The 18,224-nt window shown below is 54.9% G+C and overlaps 1 protein-coding gene across 2 annotated transcripts; it reads right to left on the bottom strand.

The window, feature by feature from the left end:
* Positions 1–1,976: 1,976 nt before the first annotated feature.
* Ttyh1 (tweety family member 1) lies at positions 1,977–17,979 on the bottom strand. 2 transcript variants are annotated; one of them, XM_027430768.2, is made up of 13 exons: positions 17,854–17,979; positions 14,824–15,002; positions 12,763–12,874; positions 11,791–12,011; positions 8,922–9,017; positions 7,599–7,671; positions 7,291–7,366; positions 6,320–6,375; positions 6,031–6,123; positions 5,612–5,704; positions 2,624–2,766; positions 2,143–2,218; positions 1,977–2,015 (listed from the first exon to the last, which is right to left on the bottom strand). In XM_027430768.2, exons 1-13 carry the CDS (start codon positions 17,977–17,979, stop codon positions 1,977–1,979), a joined length of 1,383 nt encoding a protein of 460 aa, XP_027286569.1. The 2 variants fall into 2 exon arrangements, with proteins under 2 accessions (XP_027286569.1, XP_035305208.1); XM_035449317.1 differs by lacking the exon at positions 1,977–2,015 and adding an exon at positions 2,445–2,490 and having other exon boundaries at positions 2,180–2,218.
* Positions 17,980–18,224: the final 245 nt, after the last annotated feature.

Here is an 18,224-nt window from a genome sequence, read left to right as displayed (position 1 = left end):
GCCAGAGCGGAGGGGTCTGGATTTATGATACCCATTTGCTTGATGAAGGCAACTGAGGGTCAAGGAGTCAAACAACTTGCCCACGTCAGCACAGTGGTGCCAGGACTGGGGCCCAGCGGCATCCAGCCACCGTTGAAGGCCCTTCCGGCTATGTCCCTTGGCGCTTTCCACACCCAACTGCCACTGTTTGTCACACCCAACTTGAGGACCCTGCTCTACCAGCATCTCTGCAGAGGGTTCTACTGTGCGGATCACTTCTCTTCCTTTGGTGGACTTTTTGTCTCCAGCATGTAACTAAGCCAAGTGTTGTCTGGACAGAGGGCTCTTCACACACATCTTGCATTGCTTGTTGTCTCTTTTTGGAAGCTCATTCTTCAAAGGGTCACCAGGTCGAGAGATAGTTTTCATTCTCTCACATATGAGCAGGTTTTTCTTTCTTTTTTTTTTTTTTTTTTTTTTTTTTTCACATAACCGGGGATTCACAGCCTCTGGGCATCGTATTTTGAGCACCTCTTCCCTGGGCTTCTAGAACGGCACCAGGTAGCATCCCACTTTAATGTCACAATAAAGTAAGTACTGGGTGGGAGGGTATCACATGTTTGGAAATCATTAGAATTTGAACAACTTTGAGTCTGTCTTGGGGTTTTTGTTTCTTCATATGTTCATCTCAGCTGCTTATATTTTTTGGGGGGGGCGGTTCTGAGACAGGGTTTCTCTGTGGCTTTGGAGGCTGTCCTGGAACTAGCTCTTGTAGACCAGACTGGCCTCAAATTCACAGAGATCCACCTGCCTCTGCCTCCTGAGTGCTGGGATTAAAGGTGTGTGCCACCACTGCCTGGCTTTAGCTGCTTATTTTTAAATGGAGCTGTCTTCTTGTTAGATAAAAGAAGCTTCTGTAAATTATTTGTCATATGTGCTATTTTTTTTTTCTTTTTACAAAAGAAAACTATGCCGGGGCATTGGTGGCCCATGCTTTTAATCCCCGCACTCAGAAGGCAGAGGCAGGCGGATCTCTGTGAGTTCCAGGCCAGCCTGGTCTACAGATTGAGTTCCACAACAGCCTACAAAGCCACAGAGAAACCCTGTCTCGAAAACCCAGAAAAAGTAAAAAGAAAACTACATAGGCATTATTCCCCCAGACAATAAATTTCCCTTTTTACTCTGTCATATTTGTTTGTTTGTACTTTATTGACTGCCTTTTCCTTACCTGTCTAGATTTATATCTTCCTTAAAATTTCCCCCTCTACATCACCCTGGCAACACTACATGCAAATATTCTACTCTCTCTTTCAATACTTCTGTCCCTTTACTGCTGCACACTTAGATTTTCTGGCGTCTTGTGCTGGATTTGAGCTGCTAGGATGCGAATTGATTCCACACTGCTCCTAAAGCCACCAGGCCTTGCACATTCCACGTGGCTGGAAGCTTGACTTTGTTCCTGTGGATGCACGCATGTTTAGATGTAGTGCTAGGTTTATTCTCTTCCTGGGGTCTGCCTCTTCCCTGGTCAGGATACGCCTGTGATTTTCAGAACCAGAGCGATGCTGAGCCTGGACAAGAGGAGAGTTTGCTTTTCAGCTACCAGGGAAGGGGGTCTCCCTAGCCCAAGTCAGGACTTCCTCTCCCAGGAGGGAAGAAATAAGAAGGTCCTAGCTACTTGTAAAATAATCTTCCCTTTTATTTCAAGTCAACCCTCCTCTTGCAAGTTAGTGCCACAAGTTGAGACGGCTGGGATATGGCAGGAGCAGAGACATCCTTACACCCTGCCTCCAGCTTAGTCCCTCCAAGGACAGTACTGGCAGCCAACCAGAGGTGCGGGACACCCGGACCCTTCCCAGCCAGCCCTGGCCCCTGCTCTGCCACCTCAGCAGTCCCCTGTGCTAAGGGGCTGGGGGGAATGTTGGGGCCAGAGCGGATGGTCATCCCAAGTGAGGTGTCCATAGCCAGCAGTGTTAGTGGTCAGAGCCCAGTCAGGGTCAGGTTAGTGGGGCCTTCTCCAGCAGCCAGGAAAGGAGCTAGAGAGAGGGAGAGATGAGGAGCTGACATAGGCAGGAGGGAGACACACCCCCACGGACACCCACCCAGCATCGGAGCACCATAAGCCAAGGCCCAGCAGAAAACGGAGGTGTCACGGAAGCTTACCGAAGAGGAGAGGCAGGCTCCAGGCTGGAGAGGACGCTCAGATGGAAGACTGCCACTGCACAAAGCGCTTGGATTCCTAGCAAGATAACAGGGAGAAGAAAGACAGTGAGAACCTGACACATACAGTGGGGCCCCTCCCTCTTCCCTCAGACCCAGGGCTCCAATACCCATCTCTCCTCCCCTTAGCCTCAGGATCCCAGCCCCAGTCCTCCTCCCTCAAACCCAGAGGCTCAGACCCAACCCAGCTCCCTCAAGCCCAGGGGTTGATCCCCGGGCCCTCCTCCTCAGATCACCGTCTGTACCTGAGGGTTGAAAGGGTCGTCATCATCCGTGTCATCGTAGTCATCACTGAGGAGTGATGGGGGGAGTGGCAGAGAAGCAGGATGGGAACCCATCAGGAGGCTGCCCCATCCCCACCAGTGGCCCTGGGTGCCGCCTCCTGTCCCCTCCCTGGGGACCCTGCCCTCTCTCCCCTGCTGACCTGGGCGGGAAGAGAGCCCAGGCACGGGGCAGGCTGCAAAGGGTGGTGGCCAGGGCCCCCGCAGACAGGAGAGAGAAGAGCATCAGGAAGAGCAGGCCCTCCAGGGCATCTTCACACAGGCCTCGGAGTGCCGAGCCATAGTCCTGAGGCAGAGGGGTAAGCCTTGGAGTGTGTGCACAGGCACTCAGTACACACACAGGCCCCACCATCCAGCCAGCTGGCTGGCTGCGTGCTATCGCATGAGTCACCCAGACTCCCTGTGCCCAAGTGTGGCCTCTCCTGCCAGAGGGCTTGTTCTGAACACGCAAAGTCATCCATGCGTTCACCTCGGGCCCTCTGCTGAGCGGCAGCCCCACAACCCATTCCCATTTTACCTCACGTCTCCACCCCACATGCAAAGTGGGCTAGCATCTCTGCTCAGCACCCAGGGAACTGCTCTCCCAGGATTCTCGGTGGGCGAGCCTCTGTTCTGCTACCAGCACCAGCTCTGCCTGCCCTTGCTCCCAGGTGCTACTGACAGATGAGGGTGCCAGCACCCTTTCCTGCAGTTGTGAAAGCCACATCCCCACACACTGTCAGATGCCCCGTGGGCCCCACAAGGGGCTATACAATCCTGAGGATTGGACATCACACATGCTACACAAGCAGAAAAGGCTGTCTACTGGGACCACCACCCTGGAGGCCAGCAGAACCGCTGTGACCTCAATGTCTAGTGGCGTAGCCAACAAGCTGCTTCATTCTGTGGGAATGGACTGAGCCACCTATTCTCCAGCTCTCCAGGCATGCCCCCAGCACGGGCAACCTTCAGTACATGGGACCAACGAGGCCACTTTGGAGGCTGGTGAGCTGGTAGGACAGTAAGGTTTTAGGGCAGTGGCTAGCAGAGGCCATTTGAGAAAGGACACAAGGAGCCAGGCAGATGGTTAGGTTTAGACAGAGGCAGGCAGCTGGGCTGGCCTGGAGGAGAAGGGTAGAACCGCCAAGGCTGAGGCCACAGAGCTTCTGCTGGGGCTGGCTACACAGGCTCTTCTGGGTCAGTGCCAGGAGCCCTGGCTTTAATCTATGTGCAGGGGGACTCTGATCCGATTGTGTTTGAAAGGATGACCAGCTGTCATTGGACAGATGGAATGCAGGCACAAAATGGACATGCGAGAGGCAGTAGTCCTGGCCAGGGGCTGAGGAGGGCCAGGGTCTGCAGCAGTGACGGCTGTGTGAGCAGCAGATGCATTGGGAAGTGAGGACAGGGAGTTAGAAGGACAGTCCTGACTTCCTGGTTCAAGTACTGGGGTGAAGGAGGGGCCCCCTGCTATTGTGTAAATGAAGCACTGAAGCACGGGGTGAGGAGCCTCCCAGGACACTAACCAGTTAGGTTTGCATGAGACACACATCCCAGGCCCACGCAGCCTTGCAACAGTCCCACGTAATGCTGCCTTTGGCAGCTGTGGCAAGCAGCTTAGGCTAGAGTGGGCAATCTTACTTGTACAGAGTCACACAGTCTAGAAGGGACAGGGCCGGATCTTGAACCAAGTCTCACAGGTTCCAGAGATACCTCCCCCTTGCCTCTCATTTAGACACGATCTCTCCCTGTAGGTCTCACAGAGATCTACCTGCCCCTACCTCTATCTCTGGAAGGGCTTGGCGAAAGGCGTACACCACCACACCCAACCCATTCTTTCTCATCTTAGTGTTTCTTATCCCTATTTTATTTGTGTGTATATTTGTGCGTGTATGTGTGTGAGTGCACATGCTCAAGTGCACACACACAAGCTGCGTGAGCTCAAGTGAAAGGAGGGTTTGGATGCCTGTGCACGTAGGGTGGGAACAAGGTTTAAAGTTCAAATACATTCTGGGTTTGTTTTTTCCAAATGAGTTTCTCTATATAACCCTAGCTGTCTTAGAACTCATTCTATAGACCAGGCTGGCCTCAAACTCAAGAGATCTGCCTGGCTCTGCCTCCCAAGTGCTGGGATTAAAGGTGTGTGCAACCACTGTCAGTCAGCAAGGTTTTGTTTGTTTTTGAAACAGGCTCTCTCACTGGGACCTGGTGCTCACCATCTGGGCTAGGCTGGCTAACCAGCAGGCCCCATATATCCACCGAGCTCTGCCTCCTCAGTGCTGGGATTTTCAACCAGCACCATATGCCCTGCTTTTTACATGGCTTATGGGGATCAAACTCAGATTCTCATGATTGTGTGGCAAGTAGTTCGTAGATGGAGCAATGTCCTCAGTCCTGTCCCCAATTTTAGCACGTGGTAAAAAAGGCCTAGATGGAAAACCAAGGCCCAGGGTCTCGTGGTTTAATCAATGGCGGGCACAGACTCTGACCCCTCATCTCTCCCTTCGTAGCCATCTTGGAACCAGAATTGGAGCTCAGCATCTGCGTGATTCATAAAACAGGGTTGGGGCCCCAGCATGCCATTGTGTAAAAACGCAAGGACTCCTCCCTGGCCCTTCTCGGATACTATTCGGTGCTCCTTGGCTCACTTTTTGGTACCCGTGTACATGGAGGGTATCACTGTTGGGAGACTATAGCCAGGGAAAGCACAGTTAGGTCTCTGTCTAGAACAACGCTCAATGTCATAAGGGTGAGAGTCCTTGCAACACTCACAACTGTTCCCCAAAAGTGTAAAGGTGGGGAAACTGAAACTCAAGAGATGCTGGCCTGCTGTTGAGGCCACACTGCTCACAGCTGAAGCCATAGTGGCTTCAGCTACCCTGCCTTTTTTTTTCCCCCTGCCCCTTTTATATCAAGAGATCCGTGAACTAGCATTCAACCCAGGGGCTCAAACCACGGTTTAAGAGGCTGAGCAGCTTTCAAGGAGGAGGGAAGAAGGAGGAAGATGAAAAACATGGGGGAGGGAGGGGGGGAGAGGATGAGAAAGAGAGACGAGCGGGGGGGGTGGGGAGGAGAGAAGAGAGAATGGGCGGTAGGAATAGCCAGAGCGCAGGGCAAGCAAGCACACGGTTGGGGGGGGGGGGGGTGCGCACCTTGTGCAGACTGCGGCAGTGCAACAGTGCCACCAGCTGGTGGAATCTTCCCTCTGTCGCATTCAGCGTCTCCTCCAACGATATCAAGGGCTTCTGTCGTGGGAGGGAACAAACACAGTCACCCAGCAACCTATGCCCTGCCCTCAACTCAGGAGCCCCACTCCCCAAAGGGACCAGCCCCCTCCCGCTTTAGGGACGTCCAGCAGCTCCACTGCTCTCCCAGCCCCAAGAGACCCCACTCTACGTCTCTTGGAGCAACGGCTCTATTGTCCCCCCCCTTTCCACAGGCTCCGCCCACTTGGAGAAGGGCCAGCTCCACAAGTCTATCTGGCCCCTTCCTAGGACTGGGGCCAGCATCCCACAGGTTCACCAGGTTCAGCTCTCCTCCCCCTCTGTCCGGTGCAGTCCATTGACTTCACCTGTGCCGCGGGGAACTGAGGGACAGCCTCCCGCTCCAGGCCCTGCAGCTGGGAGTGGATGCTGGCTAGAGCTCGCTGGGACAGGGTCAGCCTCTGCAGGGAGATAAAAGAGAGGAGGGCTCGGGTCAGGGTGCCCACCGCGCCATCTGTCTACCAGAATACACAGCTCCAGACCTCGGCCCCCTCCGCCTCCCAGGGAACCCAGGCAGGAGTGCAGCCCAGCATGTGCCCGGCAGGTTCCACGTTAGCCATCTCCTCAGTCCCCGTGTCTTTCGCCCACAGTCCTAACCTGTTGGAAGGGGTTGGAGACTTCCTGGTTGCACAGGAAATAATAGTTGAGGACGTCTGAAGTGGAGGGAGAAAAAGGAGCAGGCTATGAGCCTGGGCCCAGGCTCGCTCTCCCTGAGCAAATCCAAAGGGTAGTCATAGACCAGGGGACATTCCCCACCCAGTTTGGAACTTTCTTGGGGTCTCAGAGACCTGCAAGTCACTCTGCTATCCTTTCCTTTTCCTCTTTTCCTTCCTCTTTCTCTCCTTCTCTTCTCCCTCCCACCCCCGTTTCCTTCCTTTCCTTTTCCTTCCCTCCTCCTCTTTCCTCCTCTTGTTTTATTGTTCAGTCTGCTGTCGTTGTTTTGTCTCACGGAGCCCAAACCAGCTTTGAACTAGTTACATAGCTGAGGATCACCTTGAACTTCTGTCCTTCCTTCTTCCACTCCCTAAGGGCTGAGATTTTAGGCACAAGCCACTATGCCAAGTCTCATGCGTTGCTGAGAATCAAACTTAACAGCTTTGCAAGAAAAGGGCTCTACCAACTGAGCGGCATTCTGGATCCCATTCTGGTTTTGTTTGTTTGTTTGTTTGTTTTTGTTTTTGTTTTTTGTTTTGTTTTAGAACAGGGTGTGACGAGGTCTGTATAGCCCAGGCTGCCCTTGAACTCATGCCGCAGCCTCCTAATTGCTGGGATTATTACAGGTGGACAATATCACACCGCATACTTTTCATCATTTCTGCATCACCAGCACCTGGAAGCAGATTCACCTGGCCTAATTATGCTCCCTCGTTCTCCCACAGTCAAATCCTCCTGGCACTGTGGCCCATGGCCCACTTTCCCCACCCCTCCTTCACACTCCCAGGCATTTTGATCCTGCCCTTTTACCACCCTGCCAAGATTGGTAGACGTTCTGCACTCTACCCTACAATGGACTGGGCACTAGGGGGTGCCAGGGAGTGCTGACGGCGGCTGGGATTTAGCGGGATCACCTGAGCTGAGCCCTGTCTCCTCCTGGGTCAGGTTCAGCACGTAGGCGTCTGGGTTGGAGCAGAAGTCACTGAGGCCCTGATGAAGCAAATAGGAAGGGCTCAGACTGGAAATGTCCACTTAGTTCCACAGAGCTCAGAGGTCCAGGCTCCAACCGTCCTCCCCCAGCATCTGCTCTCCCAGGACCCAGCAAACAAGGCTGAACCCTCAGAACTGTGACCACGTTCCCCAAGCCTTAGGATTTATGGCATTAATCAGGTCACACCCACCCCAGGGTTCAGAACACCCGAATCCAGAGCCCCAAACTCACCACAGCTGTGGCAGCCTCCAGGCCCAAGGAACCCCAGCTCAGGACAAGCACTAGGAGACTCATGGCTGTCATCCTAGAGGAGGACGAGATTGAACTCGGGTCTCTCAAACAGCCTTGCCTCTTTCTACATGCCACGTCCAAATCTCAGCCCTCCCTAGTACCCACCAACTCCTGTAGCCTAGAGGATTAGAGTCAGAGGCACGGGAGTAAAGGGTGGGGGGTAAGGCCCAGACTGACGTCAAATAGAACATCTGTTCAGTTGGAAAACGAGAGGGGAAGGCCTTGGTTGGCAGGTCAACAGTCACCATCCCAGCTGTTCCTGGACCCTAGGAGGCAGCTGCCCACCCATGGGCTAAATTTCCTGGGATTCCATTGTACAGGGTCCGGTAGGTTCCGGGCTAGCTCGCAGGCCCATCGCAGCCTGTTTTATTTAGCTCGACTCTCCCCACACTCTCCATCTCCAAGCCGTAAGGTGTGGGGAGCATTCTAGAGTTGATTTCTGAAATTCAGAGCTTGGCTTATTTAAAGTCTTGACATAGGTCCAGGATTGTGAGGGGCAGAAGAATTCTGGGTCATGGGGGGTAGGAGAGGTTGGCAGCTGTTGTACACTGGAAGAGCTGGCCCCCAGGCGTGTACCTGCTCATCACAGTGTGTTCTATCAGTCTCTGAGCCTTGATGAGGGCCTAGATGCCGTAGTTGGGCATCTCTCCCAGAGGGAGGCCACAGACAGTGAGTGGGCACCAAGGTTGAGCCCTACCACGGTGCTTCCTGCTGCGTGGCTGAGACCAGGCCACAAACGGGCTTCCATCACCTCCCTCTGTTAAACAGAGGCCAGTGCCTCCATCCCTGGTTGACTACGCCAGTGTTAGAGTCCTAAGAATGCTATCTGATGCCGGACGTTGGTGGCACACACCTTTAATCCCAGCACTCGGGAGGCAGAGGCAGGCGGATCTCTGTGAGTTCCAGGCCAGCCTGGTCTCTAGAGCGAGTGCCAAGACAGGCTCCAAAGCTACACAGAGAAACCCTGTCTCGAAACTCCCCCCCCCAAAAAAAAAATGCTATCTGGCACACAGGGAACTGTTCAATAAGAACACAGCAATGTGTCCCCACATTACTCCAGGTCCCTCATCTGCCCTTCAGAGGACCTGGTGGCACTTCCTCCACGGGTGTGATGTGACCAAGAGGGAAAGCATCTGTGGCATCTCCTCTCCCCCTCTACAGCAAATGCAGTCTCTGTCTTTGCCATGACTTTAGCGCCGCTGCGGCTGCGCTGCGTGCTGGGAGCCGCCTGTCTCCCTCCCCTAGGTCATATGCACCACTCACACAACCACCAGCCACTTGCTCTGCTTCGCCAGGCCCAGGAGGGTGAAGAGGCAAACCAGAAGCACCAAGAGCAGCAGGAGAACGTAGGCCAGCCACCTGTGGGAAGAAGGGCCAAGGCAGTGGGCGTCGGGAGGCCGGCGGGACCTCGGATTCACCCCAACCCACCCAGCCTCCCCGCTGTCCAGTGAAGCTCCTTGGTGACATGGGGGCCGAGACTGTGGGCTGCTCTGCAGCATAGGGTTCTGGAGCCGAAGCACCTGGGACCGACTCTGACCAAGTCACACCCAGGTTCTGTGGTCCCGGAACAGGATCCGCCAGCCAGCACTGCAGGGTGTCCTTCACCCAGGATCGTATTGCACGCTTTGGAAAGTACGATGTCTGGGTCTCAACCCCTCAGTGAGCCATGTGACCTGTTTGCCTCAGTTTCCCTACGTGATTGGCATAACGGGATCAGTTTCAAAATCTGTTGCCGGGTGAATGCGTGGACACATGTAAAGGAGAGCCGGCTTGCGGGCCAAGTTCACGTTAGCTAAATCACCATCCAGGGGCGTGGGGGGGGGCTCTCAATGCTGCATAAAATGGAATTAACTAATACACCAGGACTTCGGAGGAAGATGCATGGAAGGCCCAATCCCAGTGCTTGGCATACTGCAAGTGCTCAATAGTGTCATTCTCAGCAGTCCCCAAGGGACTACGGTTTGCCGTCTCTGAGACCTTGTCCCTGGCTATACCTCCAGACTCACCTCGATGGCCCCAGCGCATTTGTTGAGGGCCTTCCTAACACCAGACGAGTATCTGCTAAAAATCACTTCCACGGTCTCCTCTACCTCCCCAACCTGGCTCCTGTGATCCTAGGTTTGACCGTGACACAGAACCCGTGGCCCTTGGACCCAGGCCCGCCTGCGTCCCAGTGTCTGATCTCAGCATTCGCCCTCTGCTGGGATTGTGTCAGCCCCGGTGTGTGCTTGTACCAAAGGGCATGACCTCCTGCTTGGGAACAGGAGACTGGGGTGGGGCGGGGGTGTGGACTGAACGCACGAAGTAATGAAATAACTATGAGTGCATAAAGCCTGGTCTTGCTGGCTGCTGAGTTGGATGGCTGCCTCAATGGGCTTCCCAGTATGGCCCTTCTAAACACTCTGACATAAACTGCCTGCCTGCCCCCAGACAAGCCCCGTCCTGTTTTAATGGCTCCAAAGCTCTCATCACCCGCCTTACAGAAAATATATTTGCTTTTTAAAAAATATTTCTTATGTATGAGTGTATGCATGTATGTCTACCAAATAAATGCATGCCTGGTGTCTGCAGAGGCCAGAAGAGGGTGTTGGATGCCATGGGATTGGAGTTAAAAGTTGTGAGCTACCATGTGAGTGCTAGGAGCCTAACTGGGTTCTCTACAAGAGCAGCAAGTGCCCTGAAGCACCGAACCATCCCCCTTCCACCCCCTCCCCCCTCACTGGGGGATTCTAGGCGGGGGCTCTACCACTGAGCCACGCCCCCAGCCCCTCACTGGGGGATTCTAGGCAGGGGCTCTATCACTGAGCCACGCCCCCAGCCCCTCACTGGGGGATTCTAGGCAGGGGCTCTACCACTGAGCCACACCCCCAGCCCCTCACTGGGGGATTCTAGGCAGGGGCTCTACCACTGAGCCACACCAACCCCTCACTGGGGGATTCTAGGCAGGGGCTCTACCACTGAGCCACACCTCCAGCCCCTCACTGGGGGATTCTAGGTAGGTGTCATACTCTCAGTCCCTCACCAGTCAATTCTAGGCAAATATTATTCCATTATCCATATCCACAGCCTTCTTTTTACTCTTTAGTTGGGGACAACGCTTCACTAAGTTATTCAGGCTAGCCTTGAAATTACTTCGTAGGCCAAGCAGGCCTTGAGTTTTCAATCCTTTTACCTAAGCCTCCAGAGCAGTTGAGATTACAGGCCTATACCACCAGGTCTGGCTTTGTGGAGCCTGTTTCACATTGACCTCCTGGCTGAGAAGAGCCCCTCCTGGATGGGATTTCGGGTGTCATTCTCACTGGTTGGCATATCTGTACTTTACTGGCACCGTTTAATCTGTCATTGTGTGTTCTTTGTTTTGTTTCCATTTTTTCAAGACAGGGTTTCTCTGCAGCTTTGGAGCCTATCCTGGCACTTGCTCTGTAGACCAGGCTGGACTCGAACTCACAGAGATCCACCTGCCTCTGCCTCCCGGGTGCTGGGATTATAGGCGCGCGCCACCAACGCCCGGCTGTGTGTTCTTTGTTTTGGACACTCAAAGTTATTAACTGACTTATAACAATCCAGGGAGGGCCTTTTGAGCTATACTTGACAGGCCTCATTTTAAGGTGGGGGATGGAAAGAGACTTGTGTAAGCTGGGGGGGAAGGGCGTTAATCACATGTGCTGTCTCCCACCAGATGTTAAGTATTTGCACAGTGAACACGGTTGCCTCCCGGATAACCTAGTAGGTAGGTTTGCTACTGGGTTGGTCCAAGAGAAACTGTGTGTTGTAATGTGATTGATTTGTTGAATGAGCGAGTCAAGGAACTGCTGAATGAATGAATGAATGAATGAATGAATGAGAGAGAGAGATCATTGAGGGGGTATGTAAGTATGAGGATGGGCCCTCAGTCTCTAGGTCTATCCTCACAGCTGCGTTTATCAGCCTTGCCTTATATTCACAACTGGGTGATTCTCCACAGTGGGCCTGGCCTCCCTGTCTCCACCTTCCAGGTGAGACAGTAGCTTCGCTTCCAACGCGTGGGACAAATCAAACTGTCTCCAGATACTGTCCCACATGCCCCCCCCCACAAGGACTAGTTTGAGACTATGATGCTTTAAAAAATAAAATAGGAAAGTCCTTTCCCCACCTGTACTCCTCCACAAAAATCACATCTTCAGCCACCTGCACCGGGCTGAGGGACACTCCTTGCCAGAAGGCCAGCCCTTGCAGGTGCTGAGCCACAGCCTCAGCCTGCCTCCGGGCTCCCCGGGTGGCGGCCACCAGCTCCACGCGCTCTGACAGGACTTCCTCCAGGGTGGTCAGCTCTGTCTTCACTGCCTCACTCAGCCTCTCCACTGTTTCCAGCACCTGAGGAGATGACATGGTCTCAGGTTTAGGATGGCCTTTTCCAAAGCCTAGGGTTGGGGCTGACGGATGGGGCGTTGGGGGTGAAACGGGAGGGGGGGTGAGGAGTGTCAACTGCCTGAGATCTGGGGTTCTGGGGTATCCAAAGACTGGGGAAAAGGTGAAGTGAAGGCAGGGCTCCCAGGTCCTGTCATCTGCTCTAGTCCCTCAGGGGCTTGAGTCCAAGGTAAAAGAGTCTAACTCCAGCACTGAAATTAAGTAAAAATGGAAGGACGGGTCTTAAGCCTGAAGTCTGCGTAAGCCTTTCTAAAGAGTCTGGGGTCTCAAATCTGATTCCTTATCTCTACACAAGTAGGCTCGGACTGCAACACCTGCATCTCAGCCCTGAGCTCTGGAATCCTGGAGTACCAGAGCGCACAGGGGGAGTCCCAGAGCCTGCAGACGGGGACTGGGGTCCTGGGTGTTTTGTCTCTGGCTTGGGATATAAACTGAAGTGCAGGCCTGGGCCCGGATGTGAGTTTTCAGTCTGAATCTGAATCTTCTCGATCCAGCTCCAGGTGGCAGGGTTGGGGTTGAACCTAAGGTCTCATGTCTGCAGGTCTGAGTTTGCAGCTCTGCATCTGGGCGATCAGGTTTCTGGTCTGGGATCTGCTTTGACTTTGGTTCCTTTTGTTTCTCAGTGGGGGACCCCATTCCCATGTGGAGACCAATTGGGGTATGAGTCTGCAGTCTGGCTAGCGGCTGGCCCCCTCACCAGGTCGTCAATGTTGCTGAGCGTGTGGTTGGCGTGCAGTAGTGCTGAGCTGAGCTGGGACACCCCATCGCTGGTCTCGCTGTTGCCATAGAAACCAATGCCAATGCCCGCACTGAGAGAAGAAGGAAGAAGAAATACCAACCAGTCTCAGACCCTGGAGGGCAGGCACCATGCTCCCACACGTACCGGTCCTCCCCTTTGCGGCATTAGCCTGTCCAATCTCTGCATCCACCCTATTGGTTTGTCCTCCGTGGGAAAAAGAACAGCTCAAGGTTGGCCTCCACCAGTTGCCAAGGTAACCTGAAGACCTCACTCTCCTCCCCCTCCCCAAGCTGAAGAGACGTCATTGTGATGCTAATGGTGGGTGGAGTGGTGGAAAGGAAGGAGCCCCAGATTTAACTCGCACCTCCCCAGAATGGAACCCTGGTTTTGCCTAGCCCTGGATAAAAGGTCATCAGCTCACAACCAACCTTTGCCAAAACTACACCCTTTGCCAAAACACCCAGAATTCACATCCTTGTCTGAGGAGTCATTAGGCCACCAACACCTGGCTCTTCCTAGCCCACGTGTTCCTTGCTCCTGCCTCCTAAAGGTTCTTGGGAGCACAAGGTCCCTAGCCCTATTCTTTTGTAAAAGACATTGTGCCCGGAGCTCTTAGCCTTCCCCTCTGCTGCCCAGGGATCCAGGCATCTGGCCAGCTGGAAGAGACTGTGGGAGGGAGGGCTGCAGGCCAGGCCAGGAGCTGGGCCCCTGTCCCTGCCCAGCCAACACACAGACTTCCATTGTAGGGCTTGAATATGGGGACCCACTTTCCTCCCTGAGTCTGCGCCTCACACCGGAGGGGGCGAGAGCCTGATGCCCTCACAGTTCTCAGCCTTGAGCTACGCAGGCCCCCACTCCATCCCTTGGATGGGAGCCTACTGCCCCTGCCCCATTGTTCAGAACCCTACAAAGCTCCTCTTGTTCCCAGACTCTGAGGGGGCTGGGGCTGTGTCTCTCCCCCACTGGGTCTTTGTCAACCTCCTCCGTCCACCCCCATTCTGGAGAGCTTGATGAGAAAACATCTTGGATATAGGGCGCCCAACCCCCATATACTCCCAAACTCACACCCCCTTCTTCCTACAATAAGGAAGAGTGGCCTGGAGCCCAGACTGGGGTGACTACTCCAAGCCATAGCCCCTGATGGCTGGAGGGGACACCACATTCTTATAGGGCTCCTGCTGACCATGCATGAGGTCCCCAGCAGGTCTCATCCCCCTTCCCCTACTGAGTCCTCTCATATATGATGTAAGTCAGATAAACTAACCATGACCCAGGAGGTGGTGGACGCAAAGCTAGCAAGCTTGGTGTCAGAAGTTCCTACTGAGGGTCCTGGGGGTTCTTTTTCCCTGAGTCTGTATCTTCAATTATAGGCTTGGAAAGTCATGTTCCCTCCCTGAGCTTCCCTCATTCAGAACCAAGGTGTGGCCATCTTGAGCACAGTTTTTAACTCGAGAAAGACTCAGACCCAGCCTGGGTGTGGGCTGGGCAGGAGCTGCTGCTGGTGACCCCGTAAGGTCCGGTTGTTTCCCTGACTGGGACTCTGGCTGAAGTCACAGAGTGCCTAGGCTGGCATGTTCGGCGTCTGGCACACGGTTGTTATGCTCAGTTGTTGAATGAATGAGCTCCGTGAATGAATAACTCTTTGATCAGTGTTAACACAGAGGACACCCCCCCTCCCAGCACCCAGGCACTGTGCACTTTCTAGTCTTAGTGTAACTAGGGTTTGGGTAGTACTGCAACACCCACTTTATAGATGTGGAAACTGAGGCCTAGAGAGAGTATCTCACTCCCCTTGAGGTAGCACAACTGGCTAATGAGAGAACCGTTAAAAGCCTCAAACCTGTCCCAGGCTTTCGATTCTACTCTGAGGTTTCACCCTCCTTACACCTCTAGCCCTCCACTCACTAAGCGGTCAGGCAGGCTCAAAGCCTAGGGATTCTCTCTCCTAACTCCGGGAAGACTAGCTGCACACGTCGGGAGCTCTGTCTGCACTCCCCACCCACCCTGGGGTCCCATTACCAGCCCACGAGAAGGGCAGCGATGCAGCTCCAGATGACACAGCCTCCTCCGGGTGGGGGACTCTTGGCCCCAGGGGGTTCTGGGGGCCTGCAGCAGCAGAAGCGGATGAGGTAGACAGCGATGAAGATGAGGCTCAGGCCCAGACCCAGCCCAGCCAAGGCTGCCACCAGCAGCAGGGCCTGAGGAAGAGGTGAGGAGAAGCCTCAGAGGTCATTTTCATGTCCCAGACAAGAAGTTCCTCCTCAGCTGCCTGTGGGGAGGGAGCCAAGGCCAGCCCCTGATGGGACTCAGGTTGTGGGGGGAAAAAATGAGATACATGTTCTCATTCATATTGGCAGCTGAGGCCCATCCAGGGTTTAGGGATAGATGGCTGGAGGCAGCATCCAAGTAGGGGGCCCAGGTTTTGGGTCCCTGTCAGGTCTTCCTAGGTTGTATGGCCTCAAAAGGCCCCTCCTCTCCCTGAGCCTCCGTTTCCTCCTCCTCGGGTGCAACCAGGCACTTGGAATGCAGCATTCCTGAGGTTCCCTCAGAACTGTATGGCATGCAGAGGCAGGAAGGCTCCCGTTTCTGTGCTCCAGGAGAGCAAGAGAGGCAGCAGCCTTCTGTACACCATCTCCCTCCTGCTGCTGAGCTCATACACCCACTGCAGTTGAGTCTGTCACCCCAGGGCTGGGGATGGGGACAGGGTGCGGTGACAGCTCGTGTGTGTGTGTGTGTGTGTGTGTGTGTGTGTGTGTGTGTGTGTGTGATGCATACACACAAGGCTCAGAGATGGAGAGCTAGGGAAGAAAGACACATCAAGCAACAGAGAGGAAGACACAGAAAGAGACAGGCAAGGAGAGAGAGGAAGGCAAGAAGAAGGAGGGACATAGAGATAAGACACACGAAACACCAGAGGAATCAAGCCAAGAGATGGGGGAGAAAGAGAGACAAAGAGAGAGAAATGAAGAGACACACAGAGAGAAACTACAAAGACAGAGAAAGAACTACAGGAAAAGGAAGACTGACAGGGTAGTGTGTAGTGAAATCCAGAGATGCAGGGAAGGAACGGTAGACAGAAAGGATGCTAACGGCTGCCTGGCATGGCAGCACAGCCCTGTAGCCCCAGCACCCTGGGGGCCGAGGCAAGAAGATTGCCACAGCTTCAGGCCAGTCCAAGTTACATAAACTCCAGCCAGCCCGGACTACAGAGTGAGTCCGTGTCTCAAACAAATTATAGGCTTGTAGGCTCTGCATGCGATAGGGTCTTTCAGGAGACCTGTGTCACGCGTCTTCTCTGAGGCCCAGAGCTGGAACAGGGTTTGCCTGAAGCCAGCAGGGTAAGGGCAGTATGAGGTGTAGAATCACCGCCCTGCACTGCCAAGGACTGCTGTCTCTAAACCATAGCCTATCTGCAGTCCTCTGCATCACCTGTGTGAGTGACAAGTGCGTGCCGCGGTGTTTATGTGGCTGTGAATTTGCCTTCCACCAGACGAGGGCATATGGAGTGTGAGTATAGGGTGTTGGTGTATATCATGCTGCCTTTCTGCGGGCAAGAGAATACTTGTGGGCTTCTTCAGCTGGTGAGTGGTGTTGAGTGGACAATGTGACTTGGGGTGAGTGTGTGAGTGTGTGTGTGTGTGTGTGTGTGTGTGTGTGTGTATGTGTGTGTCTGTGTGTGTGATGGTGTACACATGAGCGTGCCGTATATATGTTACTGGACAGGTGATCTTGAAGATCCCTCGTAGGGTGTCTTGCTGTGCTCGTGGTGGTCATTTCCATGAAGAAGAATGTCCCCAGGGATGGGACTGTGTGTGCCGACTCTGACTGCTGAGGAACAAGTTGCGTGAACTGTTCTCAGTGTCTGTGATGGTGCTGGGGGCCCACGGGGGATTCCTCGTGGCTGAGTCGCTCTCCAGAGCCATAAGCCCCGTGAGTCTGGCTGGGAGTGGGTGGACCCACCGGCTGGAGGCTGTGATTGTGTAAGTGGCTGTGGGCGAGGGGATGGCGGTCCCCGTTTGGAGGGGAGAGGGGGCGGGTGGAGTAGGCAGGGAGGAGCCGCTCAGGCTGTGCCAGCCATGACCCAAATAGCAAGCACACAGCACACGTTCCCCCTTGCTGCTTTTCTGGGAGCACCCCCTCCCTCGAAGCTCTCCCAACCTTGTGCCCCTTTCCCAGAAGCCACCCTGGAGAGCCGCAGGGGTTCAGACTTGGGGGTGGGGAGGACAGTGCTGACTCCCAGCCACCCCCCCCCCAGGCCCCCAGCTCAGCCAAGCTTTTCTCATTAATCTCAAAGTCAAGGACTTGAAATAAACTGGGTCAGGGGACAGCCACCCCCCACCCACCCACCCGGAGCTGCAGCTGAGCCCCTTTCGCCGGGGACCCAGCTTCTGTGAGGTTCCACCACCTGCCTAATCCTCCTGGGACCCAGGCCTGTCGTCTTTAGTAGCCCCAAACCTAGCCTCATCTCCATCTGATCCTCTCTGGCGCCCTGACAGCCCCTCTGTCCTGGGACAGGCAGAAAGCACCCCGATTCCTCATCTCACCCCGCCTCACTCCCCAACCCCGGCCCTAAAATCTCTCTTCCCTATTTGAGGATATCAATCCCTGTCCCAGACCTCGGCTGCCTCCCAAGCCTTCCCGCTCTCAGGTCCTCTCTTGGGTACCCCGTTATCTGGGACATATTTACTAGCTGAGACCCTGTGGGGGCGGGGTCCTTCTTGCCTAGGACCTCAAGAGCGGATCTTTCCTTAGATGACCCTGGAGGCGGCTTCCAAGGCAGCTCTCAGGAACCCAAATGCTGGGGACTCGTCTCCTCCCATTTAGGACTTTTGGGGGTCTAGGCTCCTTGGCTTTCAATTATTTAGGGAGAGAGGGGTCTGCACCCCGAGAGCACGTCCGAGGGGAAAAAACCTCAAGGGATGAACTCTCTACCTCCAATCTTGCTCTTGTACCCCCCAAACGCAGGCCGGGTCCCCGGGCCCCAAGACGCGGGGACTGTGACCCAGCCTCCTGCTCCCGGGGGGACCTGAGCCCTGCTTGCCATCCCACCTGCTGGTACTCTTGGTCGCGGGGCGCAAAACCGCTGGGCACCGGTCGGAGCTGGAAGTCGGCGCGGGGCAGCTGGTGGAGGAGATGCACCCAGGCAGAGGGTCGGTAGCCCGGGGGTGCCCCCATGGCCCCGGGGAGGGGGCAGCTGGGCGGGCCGGGCCGGGAGCCTCGGTGCTGTGCGGGGCGCGGGCGGAGCGGGGTTTGCGGGGCTCCCGGGAGCAGGAGCCCGGAGGGCGGGGGGTGGAGATTGGGGAGGGGGAGGTGCGGCTCGCTCTTTGGTGCTGCCCCTGGCGGCCACCGGAGGTAATGCGGCGTGAGCAGCGGGCCCAGTTGCTCCGCCCTCTCCCGGGGCTCCCACCTGCTGCCTGAGC

Source organism: Cricetulus griseus, chromosome 9, assembly GCF_003668045.3.
Source record: "Cricetulus griseus strain 17A/GY chromosome 9, alternate assembly CriGri-PICRH-1.0, whole genome shotgun sequence".
NCBI classification, from domain to species: domain Eukaryota; kingdom Metazoa; phylum Chordata; class Mammalia; order Rodentia; family Cricetidae; genus Cricetulus; species Cricetulus griseus.
The sequence above is the reverse complement of the archived record's forward strand: the minus strand, read 5'-3'. Positions and strand labels throughout refer to the sequence as shown.